The 26,733-nt window shown below is 57.0% G+C and overlaps 3 protein-coding genes and 1 non-coding gene across 5 annotated transcripts; all 4 read right to left on the reverse strand.

Moving 5' to 3' along the window:
- Positions 1–1,392: 1,392 nt before the first annotated feature.
- PCSK9 (proprotein convertase subtilisin/kexin type 9) lies at positions 1,393–7,018 on the reverse strand. Its single transcript, XM_075097543.1, is given in 12 exon segments — positions 1,393–2,460; positions 2,752–2,933; positions 3,190–3,355; positions 3,469–3,617; positions 3,881–4,051; positions 4,363–4,546; positions 4,700–4,896; positions 5,000–5,141; positions 5,780–5,913; positions 6,106–6,229; positions 6,358–6,546; positions 6,629–7,018. Coding segments are annotated over 12 exon segments (2,196 nt in total). The 3' UTR covers positions 1,393–2,292.
- Positions 7,019–8,667: 1,649 nt separating this feature from the next.
- Positions 8,668–8,738, reverse strand: TRNAG-CCC (transfer RNA glycine (anticodon CCC)). Its single transcript has one exon. It is a non-coding gene; the product is annotated as a tRNA-Gly (tRNA).
- Positions 8,739–8,901: 163 nt separating this feature from the next.
- Positions 8,902–14,219, reverse strand: BSND (barttin CLCNK type accessory subunit beta). Its single transcript, XM_075095492.1, has 4 exons — positions 13,903–14,219; positions 12,688–12,767; positions 12,026–12,268; positions 8,902–11,220 (listed from the first exon to the last, which is right to left on the reverse strand). Exons 1-4 carry the CDS (start codon positions 14,077–14,079, stop codon positions 10,932–10,934), a joined length of 789 nt encoding a protein of 262 aa, XP_074951593.1. The 5' UTR covers positions 14,080–14,219; the 3' UTR covers positions 8,902–10,931.
- Positions 14,220–15,417: 1,198 nt separating this feature from the next.
- Positions 15,418–22,869, reverse strand: TMEM61 (transmembrane protein 61). 2 transcript variants are annotated; one of them, XM_075097544.1, is made up of 3 exons: positions 22,799–22,869; positions 18,261–18,671; positions 15,418–15,957 (listed from the first exon to the last, which is right to left on the reverse strand). In XM_075097544.1, exons 2-3 carry the CDS (start codon positions 18,608–18,610, stop codon positions 15,672–15,674), a joined length of 636 nt encoding a protein of 211 aa, XP_074953645.1. In that variant the 5' UTR covers positions 18,611–18,671; positions 22,799–22,869; the 3' UTR covers positions 15,418–15,671. The 2 variants fall into 2 exon arrangements, with proteins under 2 accessions (XP_074953645.1, XP_074953646.1); XM_075097545.1 differs by having other exon boundaries at positions 18,261–18,690; positions 22,799–22,830.
- Between the last annotated feature and the right edge of the window lie 3,864 nt (positions 22,870–26,733).

The following is a 26,733-nucleotide window of genomic DNA, read 5'->3' on the forward strand; positions in this document are numbered from 1 at the left end:
GTCTGCTGCCTTCGTAAGCAGAACTAGGAGCTACAGCCTGGGCTGCCGTCCCGGCTCTGCATTCCTGACACGGGCCCTTGTCCTCTGTTCTAAGGACAAAGACTTTTGTTTCAAGCATGATGTGCCCTATGCTCTCCTCTGGCGGTGCCACTCCTGGGAGCAGGGACTGGGTACTGCAAACAACTGTGCTGATGGGACTGTCCGCAGCATACCTGGGATCAACGCTGCGTTCTCCTGAATGAGAGGATTTCCTGCCTACCCATGTGTGAGATTCTAAGCAAGGAAGGGCTAATCTTCTTTTAACACTCTTTCCTTCCACCAGGGTCATACATGCTTCAACTAAGCTGCGAAAGCTGTATCTGGCTTACTGTGCATGGAACGTGCTCACGCCTTCTGCTGGGAGCCACTGGGTGAGCAGGCAACAGGATCTTCCCCTCTTGCAGGGAAGTCAGCAGTGGTGAAATATCTGACCGTGTTTTGAGAGGTGACAGCCTAGCAAGTCAGCTGAAAAATGACCAGCTAACATCCCTTTTTCCTTTCCCGTCTCTTTGTGAAAAATTCATATTATAGCTGATAAAACTAAGGGCTGTAATTATATACATGTAGATTAGGCTCAGGCTTTTACCTTCTTGAAGGTAACAAGTTAGAAATAGTTTAAACCTTTCCAGGCGATGCTCCCTACTGGGTCTCTGTCTTCTCTTGCCAGTTAAAGCTGGAGTAATGGATCTGTAAGGGGCTTTGTGACAGGGGAAAACACCCAACCCAGATAGCCAAAGTCTGACAGGTTAACTGGTGCTTGTGCTGTCAAGCTTTATTTTTTCATCTGTCCTCAGATAACACCACACAAATTATATACTGTAGTACGGGGAGGTTGCTAATCACCCAAAAAAAGTGAGACCCAGCTTTGGTGGCTTCTGGTACTTCTCAACCTTTCTCTGGTGCTGTGCATCTCTCTTGGAGCATCTACGCTTTATCTTCCTTCTGGGGCTTCAGCGCTTATCAGATAAGCGTATTGAGCAACACAAACCACAAGGGCACATTCCCCAAAGCTGGATCATTGTTTATTTCCATAACTGGGAGCTCTTTGTTTTAAAAACAAACTTCTGTTCTTGTGTGTGCATGGGGCAACAGGACTCAGCCCCTGGTCTCCAGGCCAGTCCCAGAGCTCAGGCCAGCTGTGGGCAAGGGGAGGGTGCCCATGCTGTCTGTGCTGACCTCTGACGATGCCAGCGGTCATGCAGGGGCCCCTCCTGCTGGAGGCAGGGATCAGAGCCCGAGGTGGTGGCCTGTGCCTTGCTCACAAATGAGGGAGAGCTTGTTTGGGGGAGCAGCTCCCCCTTCCAGAATGGTTCCATGTGGGGATGTGCATGAAGCCAGATGATAGATCATATCTACTGAGCACTGGTCTATGAATTTTATTTGAAAAAGACATTTATAAAATACTTATTTTAAAATTTTCAAATAAATATTTAAGGTACAAATGTAAAAACCAAGGTACTATGAAAGCTTTTTCTTCTTTTGTATTTTTTAAAAAGGAATTACAGCCATTTCTATGTGTCTTGGGAAGCCCTGAAAGGGAAACTGTTAAAGCAATGCATAACACCAGCAGATCATTTCCTTTGACTTAACAATAATAAAAAAAAACACTAACAAAGCACTAGCTGACTCTGTAGCAATGCAGATTAAAATCTAATTAAACAAGCAGACTGTTTAAACTAGAACCCTTACACTTGACTAAAAAGAAGTCTCTTAGGTCCACGAATAGGCAATTATAAAACTCTCCGAAAATGGCTAAACTATGATTTTCCAGGTGTGAAGCAGTATTAGCTGACATCTAATGAGCAACTAACGAGAAAAGAGGGGCACAATCCTCACCACAATTCTTTTTTTTAAAGGTCATGGTTTTGTCATATACTGGATGACACCAACGGCCTTGAGATGGCTTTTACAGTCAGGATATTTATAGAAACACCCAGCGTGCGCTGGGGAAAGGATGCCAGGATGACTCCAGTGATGGGGCAGGGCTCCAGCTGCGTGGGGGCTGCTTGGAGACCTCTTGCAGAGTCCCCTGGGTCTTGGCCCCACTGTGGCAAGAGGGTGACAAGCTTGCACCCCACCATCACAGCAGCCCAAGCACGGAGGTCATCTGCAGCCGCCTGTCGGAGCATGCACTGTGCTGGGAGTGGCAGCACAGCCCCAGCAAGGTACGCAGCCAGCGACATGGTGGTCCAGCAAGGCACCCGTCCCTGCTATGCCAGGCCAGGGCAGCCACATGTCCACCTCAGCCCGTCCCTACTGCCGGCTCCGGCAACAAATGGCAATGACTGCAGCCGTGCTGCTGCCAGGGACAGTGGCTGCCACACAGGTATCATCCACAGCGTAGGCTCCCATGGTGCCGGGGCTCTGGGAATGGGCGTTACAGCCTGTCAGCGTCCAGCCGTTGTCACAGGACACCGTCACCTAACAGAGGAGGAGAGGTCATCCTCCACGGTTGAGCAAAGGGGCAGGGGTCTGCCCATCCCCAATGGTCCCCAGGGCTCAGGGTGATGTGACTGGTGTCACACTGGACCGCTGGACCACAGCTGGGGGTGGGTGTCCCATTACCGGTGGGCAACTGGGGACACCAATGAAGGCTGGGGTTGCAGTAGCCGCAATGAGATACCAAAACCAACCCAACGCCCCACCAGGGTGGCAGAGGGACAAGCAGAGGCGAGGACAACAGCACAGCAGAGGAGCATGCACTGTCCCTACCTTCTCCACAGAGCCCAGGGACGTGTGCTCCTTCACCCGGCACTCGAGGCTGGTGGCAGGGCAGCACAGGGCATGTGCCATCACCTCCGTCCTGCCGGCGCAGTGGCTGGGCCTGCTCCCCGGCCCCGCAATGGGTCTGCCACCATCACCCAGCGCCATGGCGGGGGAGTGGAAACTGCACCCTGCCGAGGGGAGACGGGCTGTCTGTGTGGGGCAGCCGCAGCAGCATCCCAGTGCACATGTAAGCACTAAGGGATGTCTCTGCTGAGCCCTGAGCCTTCCCTGCCTCCATGCATGCAGCATGTTTCCCCCTTCACTGTCAGCTCAGCGCCCACACCCACCCTTTCACCCCCAGGTCCCAGAGTTTTTCTGGAAGAAACACCCTTGGCCATCAGGGTGTTGGCTCAATGCTCTGTAACCCGCCACGTCAGGCATTACCAGTCAGCACATGGTCCTGCGGGGAGCAGCCGGCCCCCTCGGCTGATGGGGAGCTGGTGTTGATCCGGCACTCGGCCCTGGGCCACGTGCAGCACCTGGCAATGGCGTAGACGCCCTGGCCTCGGAAAGCGTTGTGGGCCACGCACTGCTTCTGCCCATCCTTGTCCTGTGGCCGGGGCAGCACGGTGTCACTGGGGGTGCTCAGGGGCCTGGGGACACCCCTCCAAGGCCAGCGGGCACCCCAGGGGCAGTACTTCTGTCTCCACACATGCTGCTCACCTCCATGTGCTCCCCCAGCCGCCTGCCGCTGTGGGAGAAGCTGGTGCAGCTGAGCATCTCCTCGGTGCCAGTGCAGCGAGCCACAGCTGTGGCATGCCGGGTGAGCCCTGAGCGTGCTGACCACACCGAGCGGCAGTACAGCTGCTCATCTGCAACGGAGCAGCTGGCGTCAGCAGTGGGGTGGACACCCACAGCAGCACCCAGAGCCCACGGTACAGACCAGGCTGCCAACAAGGGCTCGCAGGTCTCCCCCCTACCCTCTGCATGCTCAGCCGCACTCTGGCTCAGCTGCCCCCAGCGCAGCTCGGGGAGGGACATGCCCTGCCGATGCACCATGCTTTCACCGAGGCCCTTCTTTTCCCGGAAAGGGCAGAGCTCTGCTGGGGACCCAGCAGGCAGCCAAGGTCTTTACCTGTGCCCAGCTGGGTGGGCAGCCCGGCCACACTGTTGGGTGTCTGGAGCCGCTGGTCCTCGGGGAACCACGCCGTGTCCATGACGTTCTTGGTGGCGAAGTGCAGGAGGCGCTGCCGGAGCTCGGCGAGGCTCAGCTGGGGCTCGGCGCTGAGCAGCATGGCGGCGATGCCTGACAAGAGCCAGGGGGACCGTGGTGAGAACCAGGGGCCACACAGCTGCCTATGCATGACTCCATCAAGCAACACAACACCAGAGAGACAGGAGAAGGAATCACTGCAGCCCATTATCTGTATGCATGGGATGCAGGAGCTCTGTGCAGGCTGCAGCACCCAAACATGCCAAAACTGTGGCACCATGGCATGCAAAAATGTCCCCAGCACAGGCAGCCCTGATGCCCTGTGCCTGCAGGAACTCGTGCCCAGCGCTGGCTCAGGGCAAGTGGAGAGTCATCCCTGCCCGTCACCCCGGAGCCCATCTAACCTGCCACATGTGCAGCTGCCTGCGATGTCCCGCTTTGCGCTGTGAAGCATGTGCTGCAGTCGCTGGAGGCGCCGATGATGTCGTCCCCCGGGGCAAACAGGTCCACGCAGCGGCCAAAGTTAGTGCCCAGGGTGCCAATGGAGGCAGGTTGGTCCTTGCTGTTGGTGGCGCCAACTGTGATGACCTGCCAGGGCAGTGACGGAGGGGGACATAGGTGAAATGGGATGCACAGCCCCAGCCCGCTCAGCCAACTTGGCATTGGAGCGGATGAGCTTAGGAAGGTGGCAGCATGTCACTGCACACCCCCACGCTTCAGGGAGTCTCCCCCAGCTCGTACCTCTGGCTCAGATGCTGGAGAGTACAGGCAGGCATCATCCTTGTAGTTACCAGCAGCCGCGACCATCACCACCCCCATCTGCAGCATCCGCCGACAGCCAGCGTTCAGCACACGGCTGTAGGCACCAGCGAAGGGCAGCAGCACCACCAGCGGCACATAGGGCTGGGCCTCCAGCGTCGCCTTGATAAACTCCAGGCCTGGGGGGGATGAGACAAGGGACAGGACACTTTCACAGGATGGGGACAAGGCAGGGGGCTCCATGAGAGAGTGCACTCCTCTCTAGGGCATGGGATGACTCACCAATGAGCGTCCCACTGATGGTGCCCTTCCCCTGGCAGTTCAGCACACGGAGGCTGCGGATGTTGGCACCTGTGGCCACGCCAGCATCACGCCCACTCAGCACCCCGGCCATGTGGGTCCCATGGCTGTCACACTTGCTGGCCTGGCACAGACACCATAGTTTCATGCCCCAGCCTATTGCATCAAAGCAGGTTTGCAACATCACAGCGTCCTCCCCATCCCACCCCACCCCTTGTGCTTTGCACCAGCTAAATCCCACTGCAGAATAAACCTTCAAAAATATTTGAGGTGGGGGGAAAGTAAAAAAAAAAAAAAAATCATCCCATGCAGAAGGAGAAAAGCTGGCAGAAAGGATGGGGGATGCAGCCAGCCTTCCCCGGGGCTGTGCTAGCACTGGGCTCCCCTACACATGCAGCGATGCAAACCACGCAAAGCAATGCTAGCACCCACCGCAGGGTGCAGTCAGCCTTCATGGCCCCAGCTGTGGGGTGGATCTTGATTCCTTCTTGCAACAACACCTTGACATGTACCCATGCCCCATCCCCGCCTGCTTTCTCTGGAAAGGAGCTCTCCCCCACTCAGCCACAGCCCCAAATAGACTGTGTTGAGGATCTCAACATCCCCCAGGACCACAGCTCCTACTACTGCGTGTCCTGCCTGGCATTTTGCCATGAGACGAGTGACTCTCCTGTCCTGGGAAGCCCCACAACCCCATTTAGGGTTTGGTGGGTGCAGGGGGATGCTCTTGCCAGGCTGCAGCATGAGCACTGTGGGGCTCACCTGCCTGTGGAAGCGGGTGCCGTCCTCCTCAGGGACATTCTCAAAGTCGGTCACAAGCACCCTGCCCTCGATCTCTCGATGGGTGCTCTGCACGCTGGTGTCCAGCAGGTAAATCTCCACCAGGTCACCTTTATCTACCAGGGACAGAGCCAGGGGAAAATGCACCCACCACCGTGGTCAGCCCAGGCTGCCTGGGATGCTCCCAAAATGCAACTCCAGAACCACAGCACCATGGGATACCCCCATCCCCTTGAGATCAGGAGAGTGGATGGCATCACTGACCCTTACCCTTCCCCGTGGTCCACCCCCCATGCCCCAGCACTTACTGGGAGGGCTGTAGGCACCCGAGCCAGGCTGCAGCGGCACGATCCTGCCCAGGTTCCATGGGGTGCTCTGGGCAAAGACATAGGCGTCCTCCTCGACATACTCCACGTGCGGCAGCTTCAGCGCCTGTGGGGAGAAGGCACAGTGCCTGGCGTGGTGGCAAAGCTCCCGTTCCCCACGAGGCTGGGGCTGCCACACCCCCACCAGTGCGCGCTCTTGCTGCTGCCCCCGCCACGGCCTTCCGCCCCACATACCGTGTCCAGGACGTCGCTGCTCATCTTCACCAGAAAGGCAGGCAGGAGGTGGAAGACGTGCAGCAGCTCAGTCAGATATCCCCGCCGAGCCGCCCGGGCCTGCAGCCGCCGCGCCGTGCCTCGCACCTCAGCCTCACCGCTGCCCGGCTGCAGGACCACCACGTAGCGCCCGGGCAGCCGCCACGACGCCTGCGGGGGACGCAGGCGCCAGGCTTGGGTTTGGGGAAACACACACGTGCGTGGCCGCCCCCCACCCCCCCACGCTCCTCACCTTGGCGGCGCGATGGAAGGCGGCGGGTCCCGACGGGGCGGCCCCGACGGCGGCCGCCTCCCCCTCCTCGGCCGCCCCCAGGGCCAGCACCAGCTCCTCCGCCAGCTCCGCCGCCGCCCGCGCCAGCACCAGCGCCAGCACCAGCGCCAGCGCCCGCGGGGCCATGCCGGCCCGGGCCCCGACGGGGAGCGCGGAGGTGCTCGGAGCCGCCGAGCCCCTCAGCACGGCGCAGCCCGGACGGCGGAGCCGCTGCGCGCCCGCCGACAAGCCCGAGCGCACCCGCGGAGCCGAGGAGCCGGAGCGCACCCGCGCAGGAGCCCGAGCGCACCCGCGGCTGCGGCTCTGCCCGGCGCGGCGGGGCGGGGATCACGCCACCGCCGCCGGCCCCATCGGCCCACCCGGGCGGGTTAACCATTAACGGGGCCGCAGGCGGGAAGGGGCGCCGGTGGGGCGCGGGGCGGTGGGGCGGCAGCCGCGGGGGGAAGCGGCGCGCCGTGGGGGCGCGGGGAGGGGAGGGGAGCGGGCAGCGCTGCCCCCGCCAGCCGCTGCTCACCAGCGAGCTGCAAATTCCCCCAAGAGTCCCCGTGCATCTCCGGGAGCTCCGGCAAGCAAAACGCAGGCGCTCAAGGACTGTTCTCAGAAAGGGCTGAAAGCTTTTATGTGCCTCTTACTGGCTTACTTCAGAGATAAATTTCCATGAAAGCCTCTAATCCTGTTTAGGCATTTTTTTACAGACTCGTCACACATCGCAAATGTTATTTCTCTGGGATACGGCTGGTGCTTTCCCGTGGCTCTCGCCGCTGCCTCCCACCGCTCCCCTCCCGCAGCGCCGGGCTCCCACGCTGCCCTGCCATTCCCGGTGACCTTCGGCCACCCCCTTCCCTGCTCCCTGCGTTTGAGGGAAATAGGGATTTCTTTTTACCGGCGGTTTACAAGGTCCCCCGCGTTTATAAGTTTTATATGGATGTATACGTTTTATAATGATGCGTATGGTTTATATGGATATATATGGTTTACATGGATGTGTATGGTTTATATGGGCATATATACGTTATTTTTAAAAAGACCTCGAGCGGGTGTTTGCACCCTGGTTTGGGTAACTGGAGGGGACGCTGAACCCCTCTTGCTACCCGCTCTCTGCAACAACGAGCTGGCATCGCCAGGGTCCGGTGTCCAGCAGGCTCCTCACAGGGACAAGTTTCACTCCTGATTTTCAGCTCAGCTTAACCAGGCGGCTCTGAGTCCTCCTGCAGCAACAGGAAGCATCAGCTTCGGGACACCATCAGGGCAGCGGAGCACCGGGGAACCCCGTTTCGAGGACAGCCTCCCTCTCCCCGCAGTCGCTCGCTTCCTTTTCGCATAAGGGGCAAGTTGTGTCCGAGGGAGCCTATGGAGACAGCCCAAAGGGGAGGGGGGCGTCAAGGCACCCCCAGCCCCACAGGCACCCCCACGTGCTGAGCAGCACGGGGAGGTCTTGGCACGAATACCTGACGTCTGTACGGGGGGGGGGGGGGGGTGGGTGAGAGGCGCCCAGCCCTGGAGCTCTTTGGAAGCAGTGGATATCTGCAGAAAGGTTGTGTTTTAATGAAAAAATATTCAGAAATAGCCAGAAACTTGAACCCTGTAGAGAAGAGATCCGTTTCCCATCCTGGCACACAGGGGAGCTTCTAGCAGCAATTCCTCCCGCTGCTGAGAGCAGCAGTGCTCTCCAGCTGTGTCTGTGTGAAGGGCGGGGGGAGGGGGGGCGGTCCGGTTTGGGGGGAAAGAAGGAGAAAGCAGAAAAGGCAGCAGAGAAGACCCCAACGAGGGGGAAAGGGCACCTAAATCCCCTGCTGCCCTCCAGCCTCGGGGGAGCCGCGGAGCTCTGGGGCAGCGCTGACAGAGATGCTGGACCGGGGGCCACCCCCGCATCCCACTGTGGCTGCAGCAGAGGCAGGCCTCGGGGCAAAAGGAAAAAAGGCGCTTTCACCCCAGATTCCTCGGGCAGGTCAGGGCTACTTGATTATCTAGAAGCCACAGGGGCTCATAAACATCGCTGTTGCACCAGCCGGGAATCGAACCCGGGTCGCAAGAATGGGAATCTTGCATGATACCACTACACCACTGGTGCGCTGGGGCAGCCCCGCCCCGCGCGGCGCCAAGGCCGGCTGCGACCCTGCTCCTGCCCGCGGCGCAGCTTCCCGCGGCGGGAGCGGGGCGTGGGAGCCCTGCAGGCGCGGGGTTCCTGCGGGTGGGGGGAGACGCGCGGGGTGTGGGGGGAGCGGCGGGGCGCTGCGCCCCCCGAGAGCCGAGCGGGCAGCCGGGGCCTTGGGCTTCGCCGAGCTCTTAATTTCATGCAGGAATGTCCCAGTTCTCACAATGGTTAACCTCAGCCAGCGTGGGGGAGCTGAGCCCTTTGGCGGCGGCAGCCTCTGTGCCCGGGGTCCTCCGACCTGTGGGCACGGCAAGGATGCTTCCCTGAGGGATGCGGGGACCCGAACCCAGCTGCACAAAGGGTTCCTGGGTGGGGGGAGAGGCCCTGTTCCCGTGGCAGCCCTCTCCTCTGCCCCTGCCCAAGGAGAATGCTTTTGAAAATTTTCTTTTGCCAAAAGTGGTAGTGAGTCCCAGGACATCAGATGGGCAAAAACTTTTGGGTCTCTATAAGACCCCTACAGTCAATATGAGTCAGCAACACAGAGCCACATCCTACCCCAGGCACTCTCTGGAACCCAGCGAGATGTGGCCCCATCCGACTGGTGTCCTCGTGGCCACCACATTCCTCCCCGCTGGGAAGGACGGGCAGGAGTCGAGTAAGTGTAAACAGTTGGGTAATGCTTCCTCTTGGACAGCTACTCGCAATCCTGCTGGCAATATTTAGCAAACACAGTGTCTTTGTTCCCCACCCTCCTGACAGCACAGTTGGCCGTAAATACCCTGAGCGCGCGGGGTGCTGCCTGCCCTTTTCCCCTTGCTGCTGCGGTGACGCAAAGGTGAACAAGGGGTGCAGTAACACCAGGAAGGGTGTCAGAGGGGGATGAAGCCCCCACGTAGAGCCATTTCTTGCACCACCCAGGATTGTACCAGCAAAGCATCCACTGGGTTGGCAGAGGAGCATGGGGAGCATCGTTTCCAGGGCTCCCACGCTTCCTCCCCCTCAGGTGTCAGAGGACAGCTTTCCCCCTGCTTTTGGGCTTGTCAACCTACATAAATTTGCTGAAGAGCTGCTCTGCCAGCAGATGGGTGCTCTCAAGCCTCCTGGGGCCACGCCAGACGTCCAGCCCAGCTTTCCCAAAACAGGGCGAGGGACTCTCAGCATCCCCATACTGTTGGATCTGCTGATGCTTTGATTCAAACCCATCTGCCCCAGGGAGGCTCAGCCACACAGATCCCTGTGGCTCCGAGCAGTCGAAGGACAGGCAGAGGTCGCAGCTTCCACCAGCACTGCCATTTCTGCGTGTTGCAAACAGGCTGCGGAAAGCCACTGCATTACTCCTGTCGTAGTGACAAACCAGGCTTAGCTCCATCGTCATCACCTGAAACAAATGCTTATTATTCAGAGGAAGTTTGGGGACAGTGGGAAAGCCACTTGCAAAGCCACTTGCAGCACTGTGGCTGTTGACACCAACCCAGCAGGTAGAGAAAATGTTGCCCAAGGCCACTGCCTCAAGCGGCCCTCGGGAAGCCACAGCCATCACTGGGGTTTCGGCTCAGCCAAGTCTTCCTTTTCCTGCCCTCGCCAGTGCAGGAAGCTGGTCCTCATGCAGGAGATGGGGGCCAGCATGGTCTATCCCCGCTATCACCCCTCTCCCAACCTGGAGGCATGAAGGCTGCCTGCTGCCAGAGTCTCGGGATCTAAATTTAATTCCAGGGTGGCTTTGATAAGTGGGAAAAAGGCTTTGAGGACATCTCTGCCTTGCAAAGCCTACGTGGGGTGAATACATCTTCACCTACCTAAATGCTGATCCTATTTCTAGCAGCAAAGCTAAGATTTTCCCTTCCTAAGGACATTATTTAGCCCAGATCCTGCCCGGCCCAGCATTCCCGCTTATCTGTGCCCACCCAAAGGGCTCTGGTGAGGGGGGGCTTACTGCTGGCTGTCCCCTCTGCTGCAGAAATTTGGGGGTCAGGAGATGGTGATGCTCCTCTCGGGTTTTGTGGTATGCCAGCCTCCCATGCAGCTGGGTGGGCGCAAGGGGCGTACTATGGCATGGGGGATGGGTAGGAGCTTGGGGGGGGGCAGCCCCAGCCCCTCTCTTCCAGGCTGCAATGTCTGCATCCCCTCCATGAGATGGATCCATGCCAAGTGGTGATTCTCTCTGGCAAATCAGCTTTCAGGCTCAAAAAGGCAGTCACTATCATCGAGCAGAGCATCCGGCCCCTCTTGAAGCCCATAATAGAGGTCATCCTCCTCCCCGGTGCCTTTGTTGGGGGAACCGGGGTTCTGTCCCGCTGCCGGAGAGCTGGTCGGGGTGCAGCTGGAGCAGGTGGCAGGTGGCAGGGGGGGTCGGCCCCATGGCATGGGGCTGCTGGGCACAGAGCCCTCCAGCGACGGCGTGTCCATGTCCTCCAGGAGGGATGCCAGTGGCGCGTCCCCTGGGGATGGCTGGGAGGGGCTGCAGGAACAGAGAGGGCCAAGGGGCAGTGGGCAGGGCTGGGGTTACACTAAACACAGCTGGGCTGGAGCTGGCATTTCCTCTGGAGCTGGTGGCTCAGCCACCCAGCTCCAGCATTGCTCAGCCAGCATCCCAGCATCACCAGTCCCCTTGCTGGGTGGCTGGGGCACCCCGGGAGGCCCCTGTCTCAGCCACTGGTGCCTGCCTTTGTGGGCACAACCCACCCACCAGGTTCCCTCTCCTGCCCGTGGGACAAAGTAGCGGCTGCCCTCGCACGCTGTGCCCGCACCCCAGGGAGAAAGCAGAGTGCTGTGTGTAGCTGTATTTTGGCGGCGGGGGGGGGTGGCTGGGTCCTACACCCCAAGGCGATCTCCATTGCCTGCAAAGCACCTTTGGGTTCTCTTGGACCAATGCATGAGCATTATACGTGGCATCTGGTTTGAGGGACACTTACTGAGAGTCTGATTTCTATCAAACTCTGGAAAGGAACTTGGAATTTATTCCAGTGAGGGACATTGTTCATATTTATAAAATGAAATAAAAGCAAAATGCAAATCACAACCAAAGGCAATCCAGATTTCCTCCTGATTTCACCCTGGTAAACAATTTGGTACTGAGAGATCCCGTGGGCTGAGAAACTGTCTGGGCTGCAGCAGGGCTGGGGGGGTCTGCTGGTTGGTGCTCTGTGAGCAGCAGAGGCAGCTCTGCCTCCGCTCCCTCACCTCATGCTGGGAGTCTGACCCCTGCCCTGGTTTCACCCCACATCCCACCGGTGCCACCCCCAAACCCCACAGGCCTCACGTACCAGCCACCTGCTGCCATTTCCAATGGAGGCGCTGGCTCTCGGGGGGCGTCGCCAGCACCCCCCAGCTCCCAGTGGACCTCTGCTTTCGCCTGCACAGCTGGCTGGGAACAGCTGCGGGGTCTGGGCTGGGCCATGGGTGGGAGCGGGGCCGAGCCCACTGCCTGCTTCTGGATCTGCTCGTAGGATGGCAGGCTTTTCTCGTAGGTGCTGGTGGCCTCTTTTTTGGGGCAGGGTACAATCAAGCTGCAGGCAAAGGAGGAACAGGGTGCTGAGCAGTACCTAAACCCCTGCAGAGCCAGGAGGTGCTCAGGGACATGCACACAGGACTGCATCAGGTGCTTTAGAGGCCACTGAGGCTACACCACTGCCTATGCCAGCAATGGAGCCAGCGGGTCCTTGCAGGAGGATGTCCGTAGGGATGCACCTGGATTCTTTGCACCCTCCGGCATTGCTCTAGCTCTGGCTCTGGGGGCTCAGTCAGCTCTTGCCTCCCCCATCTCGGACCCTGCTTGTCATTTTTTGCTGCAATAGGTGTAGTTGTCCCCAGTGCCAGTGTGCTCAGAAACTGCCCTTGTCCCCAGGGGCATGCAGATAACTGTGTGTACAGATGAAAACTCCCGCCAAAAGGAAAATGGCCACTGGGGCCGGGCGCTGGGACCTACCGGCTGTCCCTCTCGGGCAGCATGATCGGTTTGTGGTTCAGGAACCGCTCAGCCTCGACGTCCACGGGGACAAACGTTACCTGGGGCGAAAAGAAACGCAGAGCCTGGGTGGCCGCACTGGGTATCGTAGGGACCCTCGGCCCTTGCTAGTGGTAAAAAGTGCAGGGTGCCCCTTCATCTGGATCTTTGGTTATTTCTCAGCACATTTGGATGTCTTGCTTAGAAATTGGTTTTTTTGGGGGGAAATCAATAAGGAATTGAATAAGCCAGTGCTGCCTCACCCTCAGCTCCTTGACTCAGGTTCATGTTTGTCCCTGAGCCCAGGGTGGGTCCCAGGGCCCTCGGGAGAGGTCAGTGACCAGGGACAACACCGAGGGTGCCCTGTCCTTGAGCCCCGAGCACAGTGACAAAGCCACATCTCCCTCCTCACCAGGGCTGAGCTTGCCTTTAAGGGGAGCTGGGGTCAGCTTCACCCTAGTCCCAGGGGACTCGGCCAGTCCCAGGGGTCCCAGCTGATCCCCGGTCCTGGGGTCCCATGCACCACCCCACATTTTGGTGTGCAGCCAAGCTGTTGATGGACCATTCTGCAGCGCTGAGGCCAGCCTCACAGCTGCTGTCTCCTTGGAAAAAAGCCTCTTCTGCCAGCTCTGTTTCCCAGGGCAGGGACGCGTGGCTGCCCTGCTGTGCCGGCAGTGCCCTCTGCCAAGGAGACCAGTAGGTGAGTGCTGTGCTCGGGGGCAGCCAGGCACCTCCAGACCTCCAGAGTCATGACAGCCCCTTCTTCTGAAGTCTTGGGAGCCTGCTGAGCTTCTGGTCCCCACAGGTGCAAGGAAGGGGCTGGTTTGGGGGGGATTTGCATGGGAGAGATGAACACAAGCTGATTTCCTAGGGCTTATTCCCCGCTGCTTGCTTGGCAAAGCCCCAGGGTCGGGGAGGTGCAGGGGCAGAGGGTGCAAAGGAGCAGGGCCACATCCTGCAAGCACTAGCAGGGAGCTGGAGCAGGGCAAGAGACCCCAGATCAACACTTCCCCCTCCAGATTGCCCCAGCAGCTTTCCCCTGGGACCTGCTGCTACCCCACCCTATGGATGAGGAAACTGAGGCACAGCCCAAGGCTACACGTCTGCAGTAGCAAAGTGGGACAAGGAGCTGAAGCCACCCAAACCCATCTGAGCCCTCAAGCCCCCCGAGGCGTGCAGCGGCAGGATGGACCGTACCTTCGGGTAGCACTGGCACATGCTCCAGGTGATGCCCACAGCTACAAGCAGGACACCCAGGGTGCAGAACGTGATGTAGATCTGGGGCTTTTCCACGCTCATGATGAACATTCCCGTCATCACCAGGAAGAAGCCCAGCATGATGAACCCATAGCGAAAGGTCTTCTCCTCGGCCATGGCCACTGGGTGGGAGAGGCAGGGGAGGAGAGATGCCGGTAAGTCCGTTTACCTGGGGCTGCTGCCCACTGAGCACACCTCCGGGGTAAAGCAAGGAGTGGTTTCTTTCTCTGGAGGCTGCCAGGGGCTGAGGATCAGCTGCACGTTGAGCCTGGTCCTGCCCAGGGCTGAGCCAGCCAGTTTTTAATGGGTTTGTAATGAATGCAAACACTGACCCGCTGTTCACACTCCAGTGAAGCTGCCCGGCCTGTGTCCGGGTAACCTTCCCTGCAGGCACACGCAGCTGGACCCCACTCCTGGGGAAGGGGGTGGGGAGGGGCATGGCAGCAGAGACAGGGACCCTGAGAGTGGCTGGTCCCAACAGGACCTTCCCAGCCCTGGGGGCTGGAGCTGACTTGGCCATAAATCAGAGCTGGTAAAGCCCCAAAATAAGGGGGATGCCAGGTTGCAGCATGCTTTCAAGGGCTGAGGGACTGCAGCAGGGGAGGAGGGAGTGCTCCTGGCTCTTTTTGGAGACGAGTGGGTTGGGAATAGCCCCCACCTGGCAATGGCTGGGGGCTGGAGAACCATTAGTGGGGCTGCCTCAGTGGGAGCTAAAGCCACATAAGGATGAAGCAGGGTCTGTCCTCCCAGGGGAGTGAGGACATAGTGACCGTGTGCCCTGTGTTTGCTTGAGATGGAGCAGGGGTGTTAAAAGGTGTCCCCTTCACACCACACATCTGAAAGCCAGACAGTAGTAGTAGCTTTAATTAGCCTTCATTTCGTCCCCTTGCTTGCCCCCCTATGTGGGAAAGCATGTACCTGGCTTAAGAAAAAATAAGTAATATGTTATATTTGGCTGTGGCTCCACAGCCACTCTGCAGCCCTGCAGGTCCGCAGGGGACCCAGGGCAACCCATTATTTCAGTAGGATGGAGTAACTGGCAGCAGCCCCTGATGAATTTGCCATTTTCTCTGGGCAAGGCTGCAATGGTGGGCATGGTGGGCAGGGAGGGGGGGATGAGCCACTCAGAGTGTCTTTTTATAGGATACTGCCTGAAATGCCAAGTGCACTTGGATGCCCTGAACACACACACGAGCCACTGAACATCTCTAAACCAAATCAAGTGAGGCATGGGAGTCAGTATGCAGGGAAAGCAAGGTGAAAGGGATGGAGATATGTCTGGAAGGGGCATTGAAAAGGCAGCAGAGCGAACGGGTCAGCACGGAGCTGTTTTTTCTCCAGCTGGATTCCTTGTTCTTTGCTGCAGTTTTTGTTATACAGCTCTTACTTCAAGTGGGCAGCCCTGGCCTGATATGAGCTTCCCAGGGTTGGTCAGAGAAGGGAATGCAAAACATCTGCAACAAGCAGTGGTTTTATTAAAAATATGAAGGCTTTCAAACATGCCAGTTACCCCTTCCGCTCTGAACATATTGCTCACTGGACCCACAATCCCGACAGCCCTGGACTGATCGTTTGGAAAGCCAGACAGACCCCACCGCCTTTCCTGTCTTTGCCCACCCTCCTCTCACCCCGGCAATGGAAGGGGCTCAGTTTAAAGCCAAGGGACTGGGCAGCCACCCGCAGAGTCCCAGCTCCCCGCTGCTGCCCGCTCAGATGCCCCGGATGCTGATGTTTTCATAGCTGGGGGGAGGCGTTGCCTGCAGCTCCCCGAGGCGCTGGGTCTCCAGCCAGGATGGGCTGGGGCGGAACAAGGCGCTGTCGGAGGAGCTGCGCCGGCGGCCACCCTGCCAGCTGTCATCCTCCTCCAGGTAGCGGTACAGGGGTGGTGTGAGCTCCTCCTTCCTCCTCGGAGGCTGGACATAGGCTGGAGCGCTATGGGCAGGTCTGCAGGTCAGAGCTTCTTCATAGGTGGGGATGGCGCTGGCATCCCAGGTGCTGTGAGAGAAGAAGAAGAAACCCAGCAGCACACCCTGTCAACCAGAGCATCCCAGCACCCATCAACTGGAGCATCCCAGTGCCCTATCAATCCCATCAGCTGGAGCATCCCTGAGCATGATAGACATGTGTGTGCTCGGGAAAGCACATGAGCAGGTTCTGCATGCCCAGAGTCAAGGGAAGACCATGTCAGCTGCTTCCCAGCACCAGGAGGGTGGGGAACCACACAGAAGGAAGGGCATGATCCATCAGACCTTGCAGCAAGGCAACGTTGCCCAGTTCCCACTGAGTTTATTAACCCCTCACCCAAGAAGAGGAACGCAGCCTGGCAGGGCAGCTTCAAAGAGCTGCCACGTCTGGCATTAAGAGCTACAACTGTACGTGTGGCTGACCACGAAGCAGCAGAGGTGCTGGCTCTCAAGACATCTGCTCCCCCCATTCTGCACCACACTGCTTCCCACGGGCAGGAGTGCATCCTCATCACCTGCCTAACCCCAAAGTCACCCCATGAAGCACAAAGGCTGCCAGCAGCTGAGTGAGCAGTTTGGCACAAGCAGCCAGGCGAGAGCCAGGTGTCCTGGTTCAATGTGGTTGCACCCCACCCTTGTGCCTGCCAGAGCTCTCCATGCACCAGCCAAGCCTGGTGCCACTTCCAGCAGCGCTTCACTGAGCAAATGCAGCTTGTGTACAGGGAAATCCTCCACCCAATCTTTGCCCTGCGCACAGCCCCACACGCCACCCTACAAAATGGCGCAGCCCCGAAGATGGGGAAGCTTTGAAATCGACAACCATCCACTTGCTTTTGCAGATGAAAACCCAGCAAGTCATGCCTGGGGAGGCCACAGGCATTGGAGGGGCACAGCTGGTCTGAAGGGAAAGCTGCCTTGCTCTGCAGGTATGCCTCTATCCCAAATTCAGCAACCGCTTGTCCCAGACCTACTGTCCTGGGCATCCGCAGCTGTGCCTTTTGCCAAACAGCCTCATCTTGCAAAGGGATGCTGCCTTGGAAATGCAGAGAGGGCGGTTTCTCCCAGCACAGGATGTCATGCCGCCAACCCTCTGCGGAGCAGCGTTTTCTGCTTTGGAGGGCTTTGCTGTGCGAATGCCAGCACAGCTGGGGCTGCAGGAGCTGCTGCTGCACGAGCAATGGTGGGGTAATGCCTTCCCATCCAGCACAGGAGCTGGGAGCTCCAAGAAGGGGACATTCCCCATGGGGGACACAGCAAAGCCCTCTGTGGGAAGAGGAAGCTCCCCCCAGACTGCCCAGACCAGTTTACAATCTCACCCCCAAATATTCAGATGGGCACCAAAACCCCCAGAGAACCAGGAACGTGCCTCTCACCCCGACTGAATTTTTATGGTTTAATATTCTTAAGAGTTTCTTTTAGCTGCTTTTCCCCAGAGCCTGATCTATGCCGAAGCCAGGATCTTTGCTGTGACCCCATAAAACAGCATTGGGAAGGGCTGGCTGGCGCGGTTTCCACAGTGGTCTCTGGAAAAAACCCCTTTTGATCATAAAACTTTTAAATCAAGAAGTGGGAATAAATCTCAGACTCACACAGGAAGAGTCTGGTGACCTGACAAGCAGCAGTGGTGTTTGGGGGGGGGTGAGGGGTCTTTCCCAAAATGGGCTTCGTAGTGTAAGAGAACAACCCCCCTTTGCAAAGAAGGGGTATTGTAAAGGGACCCTCCACCTGCACTCCCATCTGAATGTCAACCCAAGGATTATCATCTTCCTACTTTTTTTCTTTTAACTCCCTTTTAACATAGATTTTGTTTCCATTAAAGATGGCACCAACCCCATCACCAACCCCATCATCCTCACAGAGCACTGCAGACCTGTGGCACCGGGGAAGGTTTCTACAGCTGGAGGTCCGGATGTTCCCCCCACCCCCAGATTCAGGCTCTCTGCCAGAAAACCAATGCGGACTTCTGCTCGGTGGCTCTGCTAAGGAGATGTGTGCCTTGGCCAGTGATGGCCCTGCAGGGCAAGGAGAGCCATCTGCGGCTCAGCTGGCTGCAGGAGCAGCCAGCGTGGGCACAGAGAGTCCCTGCAGGGAGGGGAGGGTGTGGGGGCTCAGGCGAGGGTTGACACTAATGAGCAAGAGCTGCTGCTCAGGGAGCAGGAGGAGAGCACAGAACAGGGGATGAGCAGTGGCCGACAGCACAGCAGCTTTACTGCTCATCTGAGCTCGCCTGTGAGCAAGCCTAAGAGCAGGTTTAGGTACATGGGCATACCAGGACAGTCAAACCCACCCTTGACTTCTTCCCACCCAAGCACCGCGCGGGGACATGGCACCCACCTGCAGTTCCACTTCTCCAGAGGCTCCGCAGTGAAGTACTGCAGGTCCCTGGGGAAATGGTACTGGTAGCGGCGGGAGACCACCCTGGCGTTGGCTTTCACAGACCAGAGGAGCCCGAAGAGGAGGAGGATGCCACCAATGCCGCAGCAGAAGAAGCTGACGGAGCGGAGCAGGGCGCTGGAGGATGAGCTGGGAACCGCCTCAGCTTCCTGGGGAGGCAGGAGGCGAGCCCCGCTGCTGGCCGGGGCGCCCACCTCCCCGTCGCTCCACCAGGCAAAGCACAGCGTTCCCGTCACCAGCAGCACGGCACCGGTGATGGTCATGCCATAGCGGAAAGAGGCAGCTGCCATCCTTCAGAAGGAAGTTTTAGGAGGGGAGAAGAGCAAGGCAGGGCATGAAAGAGCCCACGTCCTGCAAGACAAGAAAGGGACTGGGTTTGAGAGGGACAGGGTCACAGAAGAAGGCATACCAGAGGAGAAAACTACTGAGCTAGGACTTCTCTGGGGGCTGCACACTCTTCAGCTACTTACTATTGACCATCAGAAGGGTCATTTCCACCATTTCAGATGGGAAGCCATTGTGCAAAGTCAGCTGCCAGTTTGGACCCAAAAATGTCCCAACAGCCTCATAACAACATCCTCATTTTCAAGAAATGACCCAGTATCCCATGGAGGCAGGATGGAAACCCCAGACAGGGGGGCTACGGGGGTGGCTCTGGGACTTGCATAGCTCTTGTCTTTGGGTTTTATTCCAGACTTCCTCCCAAGCTTGGAAGAACACCAGCTGGGTTTCTGATCAAAGCAAGGTTTATGGAAGAGGTTAGGGAGAGGGACATTAAGATGTCATTGTTTCCAAATTATCAGTGCACATGTTTTCTGCTCTGAAATTGGACGTAAATCAGCCCTGCAGTGACAGTAGGTGTTTGGCAGCACTGCTCAAAAGCCCACAGCCCAGGGGATTCGGGGCTGCACTGTCTCTTGCTTTCTCAGGAAAAAGGGCCAAGTACCATCTCTGAAAGTCACAAAGATGCTGTTTCAGGGAAAACTTACCCCTCAGATGCTGGCAACCCAGGGTACCTCATCTAGGGATGGCTTCCAAGACACCAAGTGAGCAGGGACCCTAAAGAGCTCTCCCGTGACTGACTGAGCCCAAAATAACTACACTCCCCACCATGACCAAGCTTGGAGCAAGGATGAAAGTGGGAATCACTCTGTATCTCTGTTAAAAGTCAGGAATGGGCTGGACACCAGCTAAACCCTCAGAGAGGGTATGGCCTACTGCTGAAGTAGGTATTTCTGCTATGCTGGCCGAGGGGTTGAGGCAACAGACCACAGAGATCTATGAGGCTTTTGCTGACCCAGCTATGATGTCCCATTTCGAGACACTCCAGAAGCACAGAGGGTCTTTGGTTTATTTTGAAGGTGGGGTAAATACCCTGACCCTGGAAGAGTCTGCTCAATCTTCATCCAAACGAGCTTTTGCACATCAGATCTTGCTCCCCTGGGTCAGCTCCAGCACATAACTTCTCAGCTCCCCAACACAACTGATCCCACAGGTATTATCACCACCTTCACCATCTCTATTAGGGTGGTTTGGGGTTGGAACCCACATGTTCCAGCTCGGTGGCACTTCTCAGCTCAGTGTCACATGCTGAGAGCAACCATCTTTCCCCAGCACAGGAAAATTTGGGGAGGAAGAGCTGGTTTCTGATCTCTGGTGCTCTCACTCCCCCTTGCTTTCTCCAGCAAACAAGCAGCATCTGCTCTCTGGGCTTGGGGATCCCCAGCCCCCAACTAACCAAACAGCACCAGCAACGGGGGAGGCAGAGAGGTCCCACCACACCCCCTCTGGCCTTGCTCACTACCCAGCAAAAAGTTACAGGTTCATCTCCCACTTTTTGATGGACAAAAAGCTTTGGACCACATGGGAATTAAGCACTAGCACCCCTTAGAGATTCAGTTTTGGGTGACTCCTCTGTGAGGGCTTCTTGTGGTGGCAGTGCCAGCTGAGAGCCTGTACACTGGGGGCTGTCCAGGACAGAGATGGGGTTCAAGCACAGAGATGGATGGAGAGCTGGGTGACCCACACTCAGCCTCCACCTCTGCCTTCATCATTCCCCCTGTATGTCAGTAAAATGGAGATAATCTGGTGGTTTTGGACTCCATTCCTCCAGGACGGGCTCTCTTCCTACAACAGGAACTCAAATTGTAGCCTAAGATCTGGAAGGGCCAAGCCAGAGCTAAGGAGGGAGCAGAAGTCCAGCACAGACTCAGTGTGATCAAGGGCAGGTGGAATTACGTTATCTCAAGCCATTATTTATCAGATGGGCCCACTAAATGGAAAGCCAAATTACTTCATAATGAAAGAAACACCATCTGATCTAATCTATGTTTAATGAAATCTGATGAGAAGTGGGATTTAAGAAACCTGCAGGAAGGCTGCAGGACTGGGAGCCCTGACAACATGCTCCAGCTCTTGCCCCATGGTCACGAACCCAAATCGCGGCCTGGGCTGGCCAGTGGTCCCCACCAGCAGCCTCAGTCACCTGCTGGGAAGGAGGTGGTGTTTCTGGGCTGAGAGGAGGCAAAGCTTCCCCCCATAACAAGGGGACGTGTTTAGATGCTCCCCCCTGAATGGCAGGGGCTGAGCTGAGCTGAGATGGAGAAGGGACTCTCAGAGACTGGTTAGAGACACTATTAGATGCTATTAGGGATCAGCATCCTCCAGCTCACCACCAAACACAAGCAGGACACAGCAGACAAGCTGGGCTCATGCTGCCTTGCAGCAGCAGATGCTCAGGAAAGCGCGAGGACCCTACTGACCCATGAATCCAGCTCCTTTTGAGACCATCACATTTTCCTGGAAAATTTCCAGCCAATATTATTTGGGAAAAAAACCCCAAAACAAACCCACAACCCAAAAACCTTACAGCAAAACTTTTGATCCAACTGCATGGAAATTACAGGTTGCTCCGCACTGAAAGCCTGGACTGAAACAGCACCAAGAGTTGAAATGTTCAGCTCCAGGAGTCAGCAATCCTCATTTTGGGGTCAGCCTGGTGAGGTCTGGGAGATGGTGCAATTCCCCTGCCCGGGGAACAGGGAATTTTGCAGCTCCCGGTGCTGCACACATCTGGGAGCACTGGCAGTGAGGGGGAGGCAGACATGGAGGGAAGGCGGGGAGCCTCTGGGAGGTGATGGATTGACAGCTCGAGAGAATAAACTCTTCTCTCCTGACAAAACCGGCACAGTGCGGGGAGCAACGCTAAAATCTTCTCCAGCCTACCCGGCACGTGCTCCCACAGCACGTGTGTGTGGGCAGCTCCTCTGTGCTGGATGACATTGCCATCACACCGTCCCCTTGCCAAAGCCCATCTTGGGCTGGCACAGCTCTCCTCAGCCTCTTTAGAAGACCCACAATATTTTTCTCAGCACACCAACTGCTGGAAGAAGAGACCAAAGGAGCAGGGGTGGGAAGGAAGATGTGATGCTGGGGGAGAACCTGAGTCCCCGCTCCCTGAGCCTGATCCCAGCTCCGCTCCCAAGGCACTCAGCATCCTGCACATCAGATCTCCTGCTGAGCGTTTCCAGCACAGGCTTCTGCAGAGGGGCTGCCCCTCCAAAGATGGCAATTGCCAGATCCAAAACATCCACGTCTACCCACTGAGCCACCCTGACATTTTGTTCTGCCCCATCTCCTCCTTTGACCCTGCTCTTAAATAGTCTTTCCAGGGAAAGACAGTTGCATGTTGCATGGCCAAACAGATACCAATCGTAATAGTTTACATAGTTCCAGTAAGATGCTGAGAATAGCATCCCCCATATAAAGTTATGCAGATGGTGATTCAGCGGGTCTACTAAGCATTACTCAGAAAAAGTCTTTTCCAGCGACATGCAAAACGAAGAGTTTTGAATCTCTCCCACCGCCATCAAGCAGAAATCCACCTCCACACCCTGTCCCTCCATGGCACTTCCAGCCTCTCCTTCCACACCACGTGGGCTGGAGACCTTTAACCACATGCAGATGTGCCACGGGGAACGCCGGGAGAGACAAGCCGAAGTGCGAGCGTGTCGTTAGCGAGGTTCCTTCCTGCCTTCATCTGAATTTGCAATCATTAGGAGTAGTGTTATTAGTATTATTAGTATTATTAGATATGGGTTTAGTACCCATCCAAACCATATAAATAATGAAGCTTTTGAAAGAGCATCCGAGAAGCTCCGGCGATGTCAGCCTCCCGACGGCAGGTTCAGACGGAGGGGAGCCCGCACGGAGCGAAGCACATGCAGCCCCTCAGCCCCCGCGCCCCCAGCAGGGCCGGCCGCCGCCTCGCCGCCCCGACATCGGCGATGCCTGAACCCGACGTCCCCTCTAAGGAGGCGGCTGCCAGCCGGCAGCACCCCCGGGGACCCGTCGCCGCTGCGGCCGGTGCCCCCCCCGCCTCTCCCCTCTGGCAAAGCGACGAGCCGGGGCGGGTGTGTGTGTGTGGGGGGGTGTCCATGTCCCCTGCGCCCCCCGCCCCGGGCCGCCGCCGTACTCACCCGCCGCCGCCAGCCCCGCTCCGGCCGAGCGGCGGCTCCCCCGGAGCCCGGCCCGCGGGGCGGGCGGGGCGGTGGCCGGGCGGGGCCGGGGGCGGGGCGGGGCGGGGCGGGGGGCGCCCGGCGGGCCCCTCCGAGCCCCTCGGGGGCGCGGCTCGGGTCGCTCCTCGGAGCGCGGCTCCGGGCCCCTCGGGGGGGCGGCCCCGGGCCGTCCCGCCCCGCCCCGTCGCTCCCGTGTGCCCCGGCCCACAGCCCCGGTCCGGGGCGGGGGGGAGGGAGAGGCAAAAAGAAAAAGGCGCAGGGCCTGCGGGGCTGTACTCTGCTTGTTAAGGAGGCGGCTTGCTGGGGGTAATGTCATGGTAGCGAGTGCTGGGGCGGGACGGTCGGTAAGGCTGGAAGTGCCCCGGTGTGTTGGCTCGAGCGGCGGTGGCTCTGCCCGCGCTCCTCAGGGGCGGGTGGCGCAGAGCCCGTCGCCCCCGGGGCGCAGGGGGCCGGGGAACAGGCGTGTCAGGGACCTGGAGAGAGCTTCGGGCCGCGGAGCCCGTGAGAGGTGTCCTGTGGGCATCACTGCCCTGTGACGGGGACACCTCCACCCTGTGGGCACTGCTGCCCCATGGGTGGGACACCAGTACCCTGCGGATGGGGCAGCACTGTCCTATGGGTGGGACACCCACGCTGTAGCACGGGGGGATCTTTGCCACAAGCTTGCTTTGTGACCACTTCAGTTCTCCTCACCTCTGTCAAATGCCCGTATTGCCCCTTTTTCCCTGTTCCAGCTGGATGATTTTGCCCTGCAGCACCCACAAGGATACCTGGGTGTTAAAGAAGCTGAGGGTGCTCTGATCTGAGGTTCAGGATGGTCCGTATGGCCAGCACCTGTATTCACACACATTCCCTCATCACACAGGTGGAGGTAGATTTTATTAACAGCCGTCATGCTGCTCTGTGCTATTGCTGTGCACTCTCACAGATCCATTGCCTTGCTCTTGAGCTACAGCTGAGCATCACTGGCAGACAAAGCCATTTCTGTGGATGCACTGGCGCTGTAGCTGAACCCTGGGCTGCTGTTCCTGTGCTGCTTGCAGCTCCTCACCTTGCTGGTTCAAAAAACAGCTCAGGGTTTATCTGCACAGACTGCAGGGACTGATGCAAAGCCCCATCATGTAATTCGTATCTGCTTCATGTATGCTTGGTAGCCACCCAGCCTAGCTGAAAATGTGTGGGTGTGCAACCCCTTTTACCTGCAGACACTGAGGAGTTTTATAAATGGTAAACTGAGGTACAAGAAGGGCTGGTTCACACAGGGCTGGCCCTGTAGCAGGCTGGGTCTCCATCGCAGAGGAGCATGGGGCAGGGTCCCTGCAGCCAGCACCCCAGTATGGCCTCACCCCCCAGGATGGGATGCAGCAAGGTCCTTGAGCGCCAGGGTGCAAATCCCCAACAACAGATCCCACACCTCCTCCAACCACTGTAGTCATCGCTCCTTGGCAGGACAGAGTTTGGCCCCAGGGATCCCAGGAGTGAACATCTGGATTCCTCTGTCGCAGATATGCCAGTGCTGAGCACTCATATTACCATCCATGAGTGATGCAGGCACTGTGAATCACCAGTCCCTATTAAAGAACAATGAGACATCTTCTGCTCATTACCTGCTCAGATATTATATTTAACAGAAATTTGATTGCCAAATGGCTTCTGAAGCCCTTCAAGGTGGCATTTGCACACAGCTCTGTGTGCTCCTCCTAGCACCGGGCTGCAGGGGGCTCGGTGGCTCAGTGCCAACGCATTGCTCTGGCCCTTTGGACGTCCAGCCCCATAATCAGCTGGGATCTTCTGTCTTCCCCAGAGAGCTAGCCTACAGGCAGCCACAAACCCACGACAAACATTTTGCAACAGGGCAGAAGCTGTAAGTGCTGAGTGTGTCCATCACAGAAGAGTGCCAGCATCTCTGTCTGCTTAGAAGCACAGTGGCCAAACTTCATTTTTGCTTCCCAAGAACTTTCCTGCTGGTGGACAAGGTGCTGCAACACAGCACGGGGCACAGGCAAAGGGCTTCTCCAGAATAAAGACAGAATATCTGTGCTAAATATGTAAAACATCCCATGCACAGTGAAGCCACATTGGATAAAACAAGAAGATATAAAAGACAGTTACAGCCCCTGCAAGAACAGGAACAAAGGAGGAACGGAGAAAGAGAGATTGTTCCTGTAATTGCCTCCCCCAGGTAAGGATGCTGTGCCTGATCAATGCTGCTGGCACAGAAAAGTGCTGCTTTTTGATTCACTGTTCGCCATGTTTTGCTGCTGCAGCACATCCCATGTAAAATGGTGTACTTCATTGTATAATCAGGTTAAATAAGTTAGCTTTTCCAAGGCATCTGTGTGTGTGTGTTTGTGTGTGCACATGCATGCACTTTCTACCACATCATGACAAGGTGGTTGATACCAGAGCACCAAGTCACAAGTGAATTTGGGTGTACCAGGGCACCCTGCCCAGAGAAGAGGAGCTCATGCTCCCTGCCAGGGCCCTCTTATCTGCAACAGGAGGGTCAACACCCTGGGCCATGTTGCAGGTCTCCATCACTGATTTGGCACCTGGGCCACACTCCCCACACCCAGCTGCCCCCAGCAAGCACCGCTCAGCAGGGTGCTGCCACCCATGACAAAGCTACTAAAGAGCCCCGGACACGGACCTAGGAGACACATTTCCGTAGGCACCCATGTTGTCTAGATCCACAGAGAAGCCATTCCCAAGGGGCTGGCCCACCTCATGTTTCCCCTTAGCACAGGCCACCAGGCACAGGAGAGGTGGGTGCAGCCTGCCAAGCTGATAAGGGGCTATGGCACACAGCCGTAAGGATGTGCAGATGGGAAGGAGTTCCTGCACCTGGCACACATAAAGCAAGGAAGAAACCTCCTGCTGTTTATCTTTGCCTTAATTTGCATCTTCTTAAAATGCCTAACTAGTTGCATTAGTTGATATACTGGCTCAGGCGCTCCTACCGAATGCAGTAAGTAAATCTAGGCATTGAAAATATTTGTCCTATATCTTCAAATGACGCAGTGTTCACCAGTGCCCTTAAGCTTATTTGGGGATGAACTTGCAGCTGGCCATAGATGTCTCTTTGGTGGTTCTGTATATGGGCAGCTGGAGGGTTTGGGACTACTCATTCTTGCTCTCCAGCAGGAAAAGTCTAGCATTTGGATGTGAAAGGTGATCATCCCCATGACCACAAAGTGGTGTTTCTTTGCTTTGGCCAGGTTCACCAAGAAGTACTCTTTCTGTGGACAGCTATGTTTTTGCCCCAAGACTTTATTGACTCCAGAAGCCCATTTTGTACGGAATATACCTTATTATTCAGTGCCAATGTCTTTTACTGGATTTGAATTATAACAGAAAAGCAAGAGGTGTATAAACTACATTAGGCCTGATCACTTTATATCAGTTTCTGAAGTGGTTTCTGCACTAGCTATATCCATCATCTAGCAAGCCGCTGGACCCAAAACCTCTGAGTGTTTTAAAGCTTAAATGTGTGCTAACCTGACCGTAATGGTGTCCTAACCAGCAGTTTGTAAAGCTGCACCACGCTGAGGAACATGGCTGTGCTGGAAAGTCCTGGAAAGGGAGAAGTACTGATACCCTCATCCACAAAGAGCTTTACGGATGAGAAATGATCTCAAATACCTTCTGCTCTTCACTCAGGACTTGTGTTAGTACAGGAGCACAAGGCTGACGTGCCACCTCCCATTGAGGCTGTTGTGTAGATAAATGGGCATGATAAAGCTGTGAGTTTCCTGCAAGGGAAATTTCTCCGTTGCAAATGGGGACAGTAAGAGCTTCCTAGGAGCTTTCCACCAAAATCTGCAAAGGGTTTGAAACTCGCCTAAAAAGAGGTGGAGGAGGAAAGAGTTAAATCCCGATGCCTCTGCTCAATCTTT

The sequence above is a fragment of the Phalacrocorax aristotelis genome, chromosome 6 (assembly GCF_949628215.1).
Source record: "Phalacrocorax aristotelis chromosome 6, bGulAri2.1, whole genome shotgun sequence".
Classification (NCBI taxonomy): domain Eukaryota; kingdom Metazoa; phylum Chordata; class Aves; order Suliformes; family Phalacrocoracidae; genus Phalacrocorax; species Phalacrocorax aristotelis.